The following is a 12,077-nucleotide window of genomic DNA, read 5'->3' as shown; positions in this document are numbered from 1 at the left end:
GACGCCACAGCACAGCCCGGGAAATGACGAGATTTTGGCAGATTGTGTTTTACTTTTGGTTTATTTCCAGTTTCATGTGGTACGGCACTCGTACAGGCAAGCCGTGTGTGTGTGTGCGGTGGTTGTTCCCTGTGTTTCCCGGGACGAGGGTTGCTTTATGGCACTTGTGCGTTCCCAACATTCCGGGGACAAGTAGGGTTAACGTTTCGCCAACCGACCCAAAAGACGGGTTTCGGGATCTCGTGTTCCGCGGGCAGGGAACCCAGGCCTCCGACTCGACGATTGGATAATCAATAAAATATATATCTCGTGCGTCACAAAGCGCCTGCCTGCGCTCCATATGCTGCCGCTACCAACGACGGGTGGTTTGCCAGAGCATGGGTTGACGTTTGACGGGAGCCACGGCCATAAATTGATTGATTTTCCTGTTTGCTTCCCACTTACATGCAGGCAGCGTGAAAAAGCCGCCCTTGCGTGTAGTATTTTAATTTCGCTCGATGTAAGCAACATCGCCCGGCCATCGCCCGGTCTGTGGAGTTGTTTGCTGTCGAAGCGGAGATGGCAAACAAAATAGCAGGCAAAAAAAAGAACGCTCCGTCTAACCGGTGAAGAAAAAATTGTGGAGAAAAAGCTCCCGATCTCCCGAAGTAAAAGTGGTTGGATATGTGTTGGCGTGTATGTAATTGGAGACTTTTTCATAACGGCGCGACGGCGTCATCGATGATGTTGTGTGGTGACCTTTTTCAAGTCGTTCGATGGTCTCGAATGGCATCGGTAGACTGTGTAGGAAGAAGGGTAATATTGTGACGTTGTGATCATTAAATGGTTTAGTGCTTCTTCATTGATTTCTTTAGCATCAGTTTTTGTTTTCTTTTCATAAGGATATGTACAATAAAAGGCCAGACTGAAACATATACATAAGAGGAACATGGGATGAAATTTTCCAAACTCTTATAGTAAATTAGCTACTTTTTCGAGTTCTCCGACCAGTTCTTAAGGTAGGCTCACTATTTTTGACAGCTTGCTATTGCTGAATCCCAAGCTTTTTTGACGCTCACGACCCCATATTCTGCCTGTTGGCGAGTCTTTAACTCCGTCTGTGACCTGTACGAGCCAGGAATTACGGCGGCGAGGCAGGAATTAATCACACTTGTTCAAAGTGCTTTTGTATCAACGTATGAGTATATCACTAGCAATTTCAAGTGAGCTAAACTTGACAAAACCTATTAAACATATTATACATATTAAACATTATTATTTGATCCATCTTCAGTAATGTCAGCCCTGCGTGAGAGATGACGGTGTGGATAAGAATTCATGCTAACCGCATGAGTCAGTTATTGGCAGCCAATTTCATCAGAACGATCATAACGGTAATCGCATGAACTTAAGAGGTTTCTTGGACATAAACTTAACTGGTCACTGTAATGTCACCTTTTGTTGTATAAGTATAAAATTAATTAAAAGGCTTGCTTAAGCTTGTTTGAATGATTTTTAGTTGGCATGCTTCTTAGTCTTAGTTTGAAGTCTAACAATTGAATAATTTTGGTTAGGAATATCAGTGCACAAACAAACATCGCAAGACCACCTAACCGTATCAACTTGCAAAAGAGTAAATTCAATAGTTATCATTGACAATTGCATTTTCAGATGAAAGTTTGAAATACGATGCAGTGTTATTGCAACATACCAAAGTCACATGTTGAACTTGATGTGATATTTTACAAAGAAAAACAGATTATCTGTACTACTGTCTGGTATTTCGCAGAACTGCCAGTTACTCTATTGTGGTATGTTAAGTTATATGGAATATTGGCATCACTAGAGTGTCCTTCAACCCATCTAAGCATGTCCAATAAACCGAGCACATTTCAAGGATAGCAGCAACCATTCGGTGAAAACGATCGGAAACAACAATTACAAGCACCCGCAAGCTTCCATGTTTGGTGTAGAAGCTGTCCTGATAGCTGCTGAAACAACACTCCTTCCCCAACTTCCCCATATCGTGTGCACTGTGATAAAGTTTTTGTTTTTTACTTCCAGCAGCCCGTTCAAAATGTTCGGGTTCGGTTCGGGCAAATCTAGTAGTAAAAGACCTTCCCGGGAAGACGACCGCCACAAATCACTACACACTACATCGCCCCACGCCACACACACCACACTTCTGCCCAAGGCTCGTGATGGGAAGGTCCCGAAGAAAGGCGGCCCAGCTGGGCTGCACGAATTCTACAAGCTGACCGGGGCACAATTTAATGAATCACTCGTTGCTACTGCCTTTTTGCGGAAACTGAATGGAAAACCAGAGAGAGAGATAGAGAGAGAGCAAGAGAACGATTGCCAACGGGCGCATCGCTTTCCGGGAACCAACCGATGGCATTGTTGGCCACACTACTTGGCCAGTTCAATCTCATTTTCCTAATCTTCGAAGAAACCCTCTCGGGCTGGAGCTGCAAAACCATCGCAACCCCAGAAAGAGGCTGTGCGGGGTACAAGTAGTTGCCTGCATTTAAGCCCAACCAGTGTCGGATCCTTCCGCACAGTGGATCTGCAACGCGAGCCAATCCGGCCAACCCGGCCTGACCTTCTTGGACTTGGCAGCTTGGGGAGGGTGTGCGAGACATGGCTTCGTGTGTCAGCGCCCTGTCACCCAGCCAATGTCTTCTACCAGCCTTTTCTTTTCTCCTCCTGGGAACATTGTGTGCCAGCAGGAAATAAATTATCTGGCCCGGCGATCGATTAACCTATTTTCTAGCTTCAGCAACAAATTCTTGAATCCAGCCGCCAGCCCCGGCTTGTCCCAACTCGTTTCAAGAACACGTGGCGGATATGGTCGGAAGCATCGGAAGCAGGAAGCAATCGGGCGTTTGGGCCGCACAAAACGGACACCGCAGTTGCTCGCATATTGTCTTGGGACGATCGGAAAAGCTCTGGCTCGGTTGCACAAAAAGGGAGAAGTTTTCGTATAATTTTCAAAGGCAAGCAACTTTTTCCGTGCCTCAGGGGCACCCCGCGCCGATGGTTGGGTGGCACATGATCGTAAGTCTAATGATGGGAGGATGGAGTACGAAACGGAAGTCGGCGGCCAAAAGGCAGAAATGTGCTTCCGGTAGCGCATTGTCAACGGCCTCCTCTAGACGACCATGGCGAACGAGCGAAGCGACATTTCCGTGACTTTGCTTTCGTTCGAATCCGAGCCACAGTCCGGTGGGATTGTGCAGCTTCTTCAAACGAGAAGCGTTTCCCGAACTTTTCCCCCAAACGCCCCCGTACACGTGTACTGGTACTGGTCGAAATGATGCGGCTGCGGTAATTAAAGCAAGATCCATCGAGATTACAGATAATTTGTGAGTTATGCCACATTCTGCGGTCGAGTGGGAACATTCTTGGTCGGCTCCATACCATGCTTTGCCCATTCCATGCTTGCTAGACGAAAGTACGCTTTCGTTTTTCGGATTGGTGACCCAACACACACACACACACCCACCCGGGGAGGGGGATATTGTGGTTTGTACAACTTTTCGCTCTCAAAACGCACGAAAAAGAAGTCTTCCCGCAGCAGCATCAGCATGCAGAGAACGCTTGTGAACGGTGGTGCGATGTTGTTGTTTATGGAGCCGAAAAGACTTGCAGCTTTTAGCTCGTGAATAAGTGGCGGGGCGTGGTAAGGTTTTGAGATTTTCGGGCAAACGATGCTTGCGTGCCAACATTAGCCACGATTTTGCCGCATAACAAAAGCGATCATCGGGGGAGATTACGCTCATTATAGGTTTATTAGGAGTGTCAAAGAGGCGGCACATGGCTCCTGGGAGCGACGTTTATGTGCTGATGAGATGTGACTAATTTTAATACCGGTTTATCGGAGCTGTAAGCTTATAAAGACATTCCAAAAGCATGGAGCTTAGTCCACGAAATTGTTATTCATGCATAACAAATTGCACTTACCCTCATGACAATGCACCAGCGTGTCGGTCAAGTAGATGAAATCACACAGATAGTCCAGGATCCACCAAAGCACGGAGGCTTGCTTGTTTAGCTCCCAGAAGACCGCTCGTCCTATCACAAATATGATATTGTACAGTACAGCCAACGAAACGACAGACAGCCACTAGAAGATTACAAAAAAAAGATGAATAAGTAGATAGAACTAAGAGTTGAAACTGGAGATTTTGAATAAACATGTAAATAAAGCTTCAATCATAATGGTCTCCAAACCTGATGAGCGTTTGCTCTGCAAATGAAGTAGGATTAGGAGTCATGCAATTTCTTGGCACTCTTGTAATCCCACTCGATTGAAAGTAATTCCAATCTCCAGGATAATATCGACCGAACTGCGACGAAATATGGGTTAACCCGTTGATTGAACTTGTTTTATAGCTTCCTTTTTATGATCTCGGACCATTTTCGCGGCACGGTTAATGAACTTCGATCAGCCAAAAACTCATTCCGCAACCTACGCACGTCCGATGTACTTAATGGATAATATTGACTCACTCGCATCAAACCCCGACAAGCCTGGCATGATTAATCAATAAGACGAATCATGATGAGCCACCGTGCTGCTGCTGCTCCATCTGCCATTACCATTAATCCTTATTCGCTGTCTGGATTGTCTTTCGCGGTATCCTTAGCAACCGTAGTGCGTCCCTCTCCAAAGCTCTCGAGGAGTGTTCAATATTCAAAGCATCCTAAGCAGCCTAAAAACGTTCGAGCGCAGCTTTTCTCATCGCGTTGATGTTTCATTTCGAAGGATTTGGAAGATGCCACCACGGTGTGTCTGTGTGTGACTGTGGTGTGGGCATGAACGTTATTACGTAAAGTAGGGGGTGTGTTCTCCCAGCCAGCAGTGTCTATGAAGCAAAGTACAGTGCTGCTACACCAAAAACCACGCGGACCACCACACGGTCGTGTTTTGACTTCTTGTGTACTTCAGCCAAACAAGTGAGTAAGTCAAGGCGGGGGAAACGCACGTCCCGTGCGACGGGTACGTTTCGTTAGCGGGCGGGAAACCGCAAAACCAAGCCAAACCCTACGGACCGAGCCAAAGCAAACTAAGCTTGGGGAGGGGTAAGGGTGCTTAATTCTCGCTCATTATTTACCACCACACAGTACGGTACCCACGGCAAGCGGGCGAGCGAGCAAGCGGCCATCAATGTCGATGAGTTTGGTCGAGAATATTTCCTATTTTGCTAATGTTTTCCGAAAACGAGGGCATCTTCACACTTCTGTCCCCCCGACTGCTACGTTAAGGACGATCTCGGTGCTGAGGAACTTTAATGACCTTTGCGCATTTGCCTGGAAACTGAACGCTTCATTCGATGCTCGATGGGCAATCAGAAGTCGAGGACGTGTACTTCGCGGGTTGCTACGATCCTTGTCCGTGGAGTGTCTTATTAATTTATTTTTTCCTACAGCGATCTTACGAAATCTTTGTTGGGTGGAATGGTATCTTCTTTATTAGTGTAATCATAATAACGATAATTGTATCAGTACCTGGTGAAGAAGAAGGAATAACACCATTTTGGCCTACTCTTTTCTTCTAAGGAAGTAGACTCCTTCGGATGTGCGCTGTACTATGAGCTTTGTGTTGTGTTTTCTTGAGAGTAGACCAAACTTCTTGCATCTATTCTGCTATCCTGCTATACACATGGTACTAAGGGAGTGCTCTAGAATTTATCATATACGATAGCTGACATGAAATAAACGTGTGGCGTTCTATGCCGGTGCTCTGGAAATACCTACCATACATGACAAACAGTTTCTAGAGCACCTTCATAAGGGTGCCATACTTTTGTTTTTGTCTATTGTTGGATACTACAGATTCTAGAGCACTCTCCAAGTGGTAACACATAGTTCTGTTGCTTCCTGACTTTTTGGATGATTACATTCAACTGAATGTCTACAACGCTTCCGGGAATGGTTCATTGGGAATGGTAGTAATGGTACTAGTCACTAGATCGGCATGGTTACTGGTTACCTATGCGGTCCATAGATCGGGATAGATCTGCAAATGACTGAGACAGTTCCAGGTATAGATATTAGACTGAAGTAATAACGGAAGCAGTTTCAGATCTGGTGTAGGTTCAGAATCCATTCCACGACTGATATGGGCAAGATTCAGGACTGGTAATGGGTGAGGATCTGTTCCAGAAACGGCATAGGAACGGGGATTGATTCCAGAGCCGGTAAGAAGTTTAGGAGATGTTCCAGGACAGTTATGGTGTCGAAATCAATCACTTAACCGATATGATGTTTAGGACAGTTTCCTGTGTCAGGATGAGGCAAGGATCAGTTCAGCGCCGGTATTAGTATTGGAGTTCCAGAAACAATAAAAATTGAGCTTAAGATCCAGAATGGGTATGGATTCTGGAATAGGTAAATATTTGTGAGTGCCTTGAAATTCCGTTGCTTGGCCTTGTAACCGGCCCAAATCATCTAGTCGATACAGAATGTACTCACATCAGTAATTGAACGATAGAAAATTTTCCATTTTTTCACACCATCATGCCTCATCTCTTCACACCATCTTATGATCATTCATTTTCTCCCTTGTTTAGGCTTACGTTAACGTGATCAATAAGATGGCAGGCTCAGCATCTGAGACACGCACCGGTAATGTTGCTCTACTAAGCCATTCAAGCAAGCATGAAATTGATACGAAGGTTTCATCTGATTGTGCTGAAATCCGGAAATCGGGATTTTACGCCTCGTTGCCACAGGTTTCTCTTGACAGACAACAGCGGAACAACACGTCCATCCAACGGGTGGAGAGGTGTTCCGGTCGATCAAAACCCAGCAAAAGACGACAACGAATAAGGATGAACAACATACGCCTTTCGACGGAGTTACGAATGAGTTCGCTACAACCCTGAATTGCTTGAAGGTTTTTTTGGAAAGGGCTGGCGTTCGGCAATCGGTACAATTTCTACCGCCCTCTCGGCTTTACGGTGGGTTAAACTAACAGCCGTAAACCGAAGGGTACTGGGGCACTGGGTGGAATTGCATTCGAAGGAAAAATGAGCATCATTTTTTGTCTTTTGTGATGTCTGTTTCCTTTTTTTGTTGCAGCTCATCTAATGAATGGGCCAGATTAATAAGATCTTCCAAAGGTCCTTCGTCTTAAGGCCAAACCGTGTGTAAAACACACGCAAACAGCACACAAGATAAATGCTTTTCGAGAATTTCCCTCATTTAGCATGGGCTTGGGCATCGTTTATGATACATCATTTGCCACCGGCTTGCTTTTAGTTCGACGACGTTTTTGTTTCAGTTTTGTTCATTTCTTCAAGGTTGGTATCTTCATTTCTATTGATCTGAGAGATCTGAAACAGCTCATTACTCTAGAATAGCGTGGATGGATAATAATAATAATAATAAGTTGATTTTTTTTATCTAAATCTTTGAGGGACCTTTTTAGCCTAATAAACAGCTGATAATTACAAACCTTTCCTTAATTTAATAAACATTATGCCATTTCATCAAATGTTAGCTACTAAAACCTTCCCATAAAACCCATTCATATTTCATCACCATGAAACAAAAGGCCAGCAGTTGGTGGCATTTCATTGCGCGCCCTCCGCCATGCCAGCACCGGAGGGAACTCGCAAACCAATTACCCTTGATTTCTTCTAATTGAAACGACAGCAATCAAGCTGCTAGCGCTTGCCGTTTCAGCGCGTCTAATGAGCTATGGCGGTGTTGATGGGAGTGGAAAAATAAAAATTAAACTCACACAATTGGCGACACAATGGTAAACTGCACGCGTCGCTCGGTCGGAAAAAGTCGCTACAGCATCCACCTCCTCCCCGAGAGCGTTTCCCGCTCAGCATCCCCTCCCCAAACCTCCCCCATACTTACCCGATAGTGCGACGGAAGGGACGGATCGACCGACAGCCGGCTGCAGACACCGTCGGACGGGACGGCCTGCGGCGCAACGCAGCCGGCCTGATGCAGGCGGGTGTCGGAGGTGGCGGAGGCGGCCGAGAATTTGTCCAGAAATTGGTCGGGTGGCTTGGAGCGGCCTCGTTTCGATATCCTACAGCGGAGCGCGTTCAGCGAACGGCGCAAGGACGACAGCTTGCCCCGCCGGCCGGCCGATGGTTGGTCCTGGTTTGGGGGCGAAAGGGAGCGTATTAAAAATGAAAGAGAATGAGAACGAAAGAAAATTCAGTGTATAGCAAGTGCATAGTAGCAAATGGTACGTAATGGGACGCAAACGGAAATGGTTCATCTTTTCGCTCGTTTAGATCGTATCACACTTTCGCCGTTGTCCTGGCGTTTGGCTACTGGAACAGCAGAAGGAGGCATTTATTTAATCGAGTCGAAGGAAAGGAAAATGAACAAGAACGGGCACGCGATTGGGCCTTCTATCAAGATAACCGGTGTGTGTGTGTACGTCAAAGGGAGATAGAGGGCAAGTGGATCGTTGATGGAATTTATCGTCAAACAATGAGCCGCCACTACTTCCGCTGGCAATTGACTCATAAAAAACTGAAATTCGTTTGCTTTTGCTAGCGCGGCTTTTGTTACCATTTTCGTCCTCGTGCTTTGGACCGGACTTTTCACTTGAGTGCGTTGAATAAAATATAAGTCATGATAGCGAAATCGAACCATAGCATTAGTTGGCCGGCACACGACTGATGGAATGTTGCTGTTCAGCGTGCAAAAGAATCCCTTCAGGACTTCTGGGATCGTGAGGTGGGCTTTTGTGGCATTTATTTTATTATTCCTAACAGCCGAATCGTTTTCCCGAATTGTGAACTGAGCTTATTTGAAAGGAACCCTAATTGTTGTATAGATATGTCATTAAATAATCATATCGCCTGCTTCTAATGCTTTTATGATGGCCAGGCTTTCGCCAACAAGACGAAACTTCAACAGCCTATTCGCTCAATGAAGACTTTTGAGAGCTGAAACAAGATTTTCAGCTTTTGTGGCAATATTTCTTGGAACGAATCGGATTCAACGGTCCCCACTGTACCACTCTTAACGTAAATAATCCATCATATCACTTTATGTCCATTACTGCGTCCCAAAAAGAAAACCCTGCAATATTATCGACATAATCATGCCACCGTGAGGGTCACTTACAGTCCCACAGTCCCGGTTTTCTGTTGCATTGTGTCGGTAATATTGGTACGTGACGGCGAATTCTCGCGTTGTTTAAAGTATCACCAACACTGGTGCGACGCACGCCAACTGATGGGACGTGTCTTCGGGGTGGATCTCTATCTCAAGGGTTTACATATAACCTGCAATGCCAAACCCTTTACACCTTGCTCTCCTTTGGGGTTTTTTTGTGTGTGTCTGTGTACAGAGAAGACGCCCGCACATTCCCTCTATCCTAACCATACAACTTCGTACACCCACCGGTAGACGTGTTCGGAATAATTGGTCTTGAACTTCACGAAACCACACGAAGCGCAAACGGCACCTGTACCCATGGCCACGGGTAAGGGTTAATACGTTAACGAGGATGGGAGTCATGCCGAAGCGTGAGCGGGGAAACTTTTTTCGATGACCCTTAAATCGAACGTGTCGCTTCCGGCCGGGTATTACCGCACAACGCTGTTACTATTCGTGGCAACCTTGAGTTCGGTGTCGTGTCGTGTCGATGATGTTTCGATGGAATTTTGCATCTTAACCGTGTACTTCAACGTGAGAATGAAGACGTTGGGAGGAATGTGTGAATGGAATGTTCGGTATGTCAAACATATGACATCGATCCACGAGGATTTACACATGAGCCTGAATAGGATCCAGTTAGGAACATAGTTTGATTATTACACCGAATATAAAAGCAGATACCGACAGTTTTTTTCAATTTATACTCCTTTATAAAGGTTTTTTGTGCTTTTCCATTACAATAAAAAATCATTATATCAACTCACTAATATTCTTATCGATGCCAAAATTGCAATTACTCGCTTCCAGCTATTACACACCCACGAACCATTGACCATTCCAAAGGGAACGTCTCCGATCAGCAAAAGCGTCCCCGTCGATAGAGTAATTCCTAATTGCACCCACCTGATTAGGCACGCTCAATTAAGTTTGATTACGTTTCAACCCACCGCGCGGGAAGTGTTCGGTGAATAGGAAGACGCTACGTTCGCTAACTGTTCACCGATGGGAATGAGACTCGTCTCCAGGCAAGTGAACCGAGGGACCAACAATTTCTTGACTCATTTGAAGCTATTTGTTAATTTGCGTTGTTACACGGTTTTATGTCTTAACAGTCCCACCAGAAAATAAACGCCAACGATGAAGAGCTCTTTTGGGTAGTAATTAAAGCATATTGAACACCGAAAATCATTGATATGGTGATACTTTTACGATACTTCTTCACAGCAACTCCAATTCCAATTATCTTAAAATTTGCCTCAATTTCTTTAATGCATACAAAGAAAGGGATCTAACAAGTTCTTACGAACGGACATAATTACTTAATTTCCCGCCGCTCCCACTTTATCGACACATTAAGCGTAACCGTGTCTTGCCTATTCAAGAGTACATTTAATCAATTAACGGGGGGCTTCGCGTAGTGTTGTTCGTAGTGTGCGGTAAACTTTTAATTAGCCGAATACACAGCACAGTGTGCGATCGGGACGACGGTCGAACTTTCGCCGGAATGGTGCTCTGGTTAAAAGGGCAGGCTGGAGTGGGTGGGTGGCTTGTTGATGAGAGCGCCCTTCCTGATCGGATGCCCCAAACCCACAATCGTGGAAGGAAGGCAATGAACTTTGATCGGGAAGCTAACGATCTTCCCGTGAACTATGAGCTGCTGTTTACTCAACCGTAGGTGTGCTTACATCATGCAAGTTTTCTTTCACTAGACAAATGTGTTATGAATGTATGGTTGTATGTATGTTTGTATGTATGTATGGGTGTTATTTAGCTATGAACGTGTACGCATCCTTTCAAACTTGATGACTGAATTAATGTGTTTTGTGTAAGATGTATTTTATGTCGCCTCGCTCAGTTCGAAAGGATAGATGCTACTGAAGAAATTTGTGAGAATTAATATGTTAATCGATTTATATTTCATCACCTTACAGAACGGCAACTATCTTCCATTACATACCAGTATTTTCTCCCCTCCGGAGATGGTAGATATGTCAATTCGTTGTACCATTTTGTTGATGAATTTCTGCTAGCACGCTGCTTTTGGCACTGTACACGGCGCTATTTGTACTGTTGATGATGTTCCAGAAGCTTAGCCTTAGCTCTCACCATAAAGCTAGCTTTACGTTGATTGGAAAACTAATTAAGGCACACGCGTGAATGTTCCTCGTGAATTGATGTACACAAAATTCACCGAATGGGAGAAATGCTCTCCGGACTAGTTTTGTTTCCTCATATTGCACCCATCTATGAAACACACCATAAAATGTAACTATTGTTTGAAATAGATAATTATTCACTGATTTAATAACTACTTCACTTGCTTACTCTTTAAAGCGATCTTAAAAAGACAAACATTTATGCACGCCGTTTCAATGCCACGCTACAAATCTCGCCAAGCCTGCTCCATTAGGCGGGATTTACATCATTTCCCCAAAACCTTTATCACGACGCCATCGAATTGGATAATTATCTTGAAATATTTTCATTTGCCCTCGTTTGCCTAGCAGAGCCGAATGGCTAACCAGAGCTAACTGTTTCCTTTGAAACGAAAGGACAAAAAAAAAAACAAACATTTGCCAAGCGTCTTTCCGTACGCTTAATTCCCGTATACAGTGATTATGCCTTCTTCCATTTGCATTCCAAATCACTTTCATTTCCAGGAGCGAGCGACTACACCAGCAACCAAAAGAAACCAAGAAAATCTTTGCTCTCCGGACCTTCGGGGGCCGGCAATTGAAGCCTGGTGGCTTTGGCCGTCGAATAGGCACAGACGCGCAGCGCGCGATAAATCGGGCTGACGTCAAACGGTGCAGAAAATGGTGCTCTTCTTCGGAAGGACCACTTTAAGCAGTCGTTTGAGCGAAACCATTACAATTATGAGGTAGCGTGCGATTCGGACGATACGCGAGCGGAGAAAGCCTTTCGCTAAGTGCATGGTAACAAGCAGGCAGAAC

General features: G+C 45.0%; 1 protein-coding gene across 3 annotated transcripts in view; it reads right to left on the bottom strand.

Moving 5' to 3' along the window:
• LOC1280008 (cyclic nucleotide-gated cation channel subunit A) overlaps positions 1–12,077 on the bottom strand; it is a 103,963-nt gene that overhangs the window by 13,802 nt on the left and 78,084 nt on the right. Inside the window, exons 2-4 of one of the 3 annotated variants that reach the window (XM_061654149.1) lie at positions 11,081–11,367; positions 7,855–8,103; positions 3,943–4,105 (exon numbers count right to left, since the gene is read on the bottom strand). In XM_061654149.1, the coding sequence (XP_061510133.1) occupies positions 3,943–4,105; positions 7,855–8,103; positions 11,081–11,131 (463 nt within the window). In that variant the 5' untranslated portion in view covers positions 11,132–11,367. Of the gene's footprint in view, positions 1–3,942; positions 4,106–7,854; positions 8,104–11,080; positions 11,393–12,077 lie in introns of all 3 variants that reach the window. The other 2 variants (XM_061654148.1, XM_061654147.1) reach the window with 2 other exon arrangements.

This window comes from Anopheles gambiae, chromosome 3, assembly GCF_943734735.2.
Source record: "Anopheles gambiae chromosome 3, idAnoGambNW_F1_1, whole genome shotgun sequence".
Taxonomy (NCBI): Eukaryota; Metazoa; Arthropoda; class Insecta; order Diptera; family Culicidae; genus Anopheles; species Anopheles gambiae.
The sequence above is the reverse complement of the archived record's forward strand: the minus strand, read 5'-3'. Positions and strand labels throughout refer to the sequence as shown.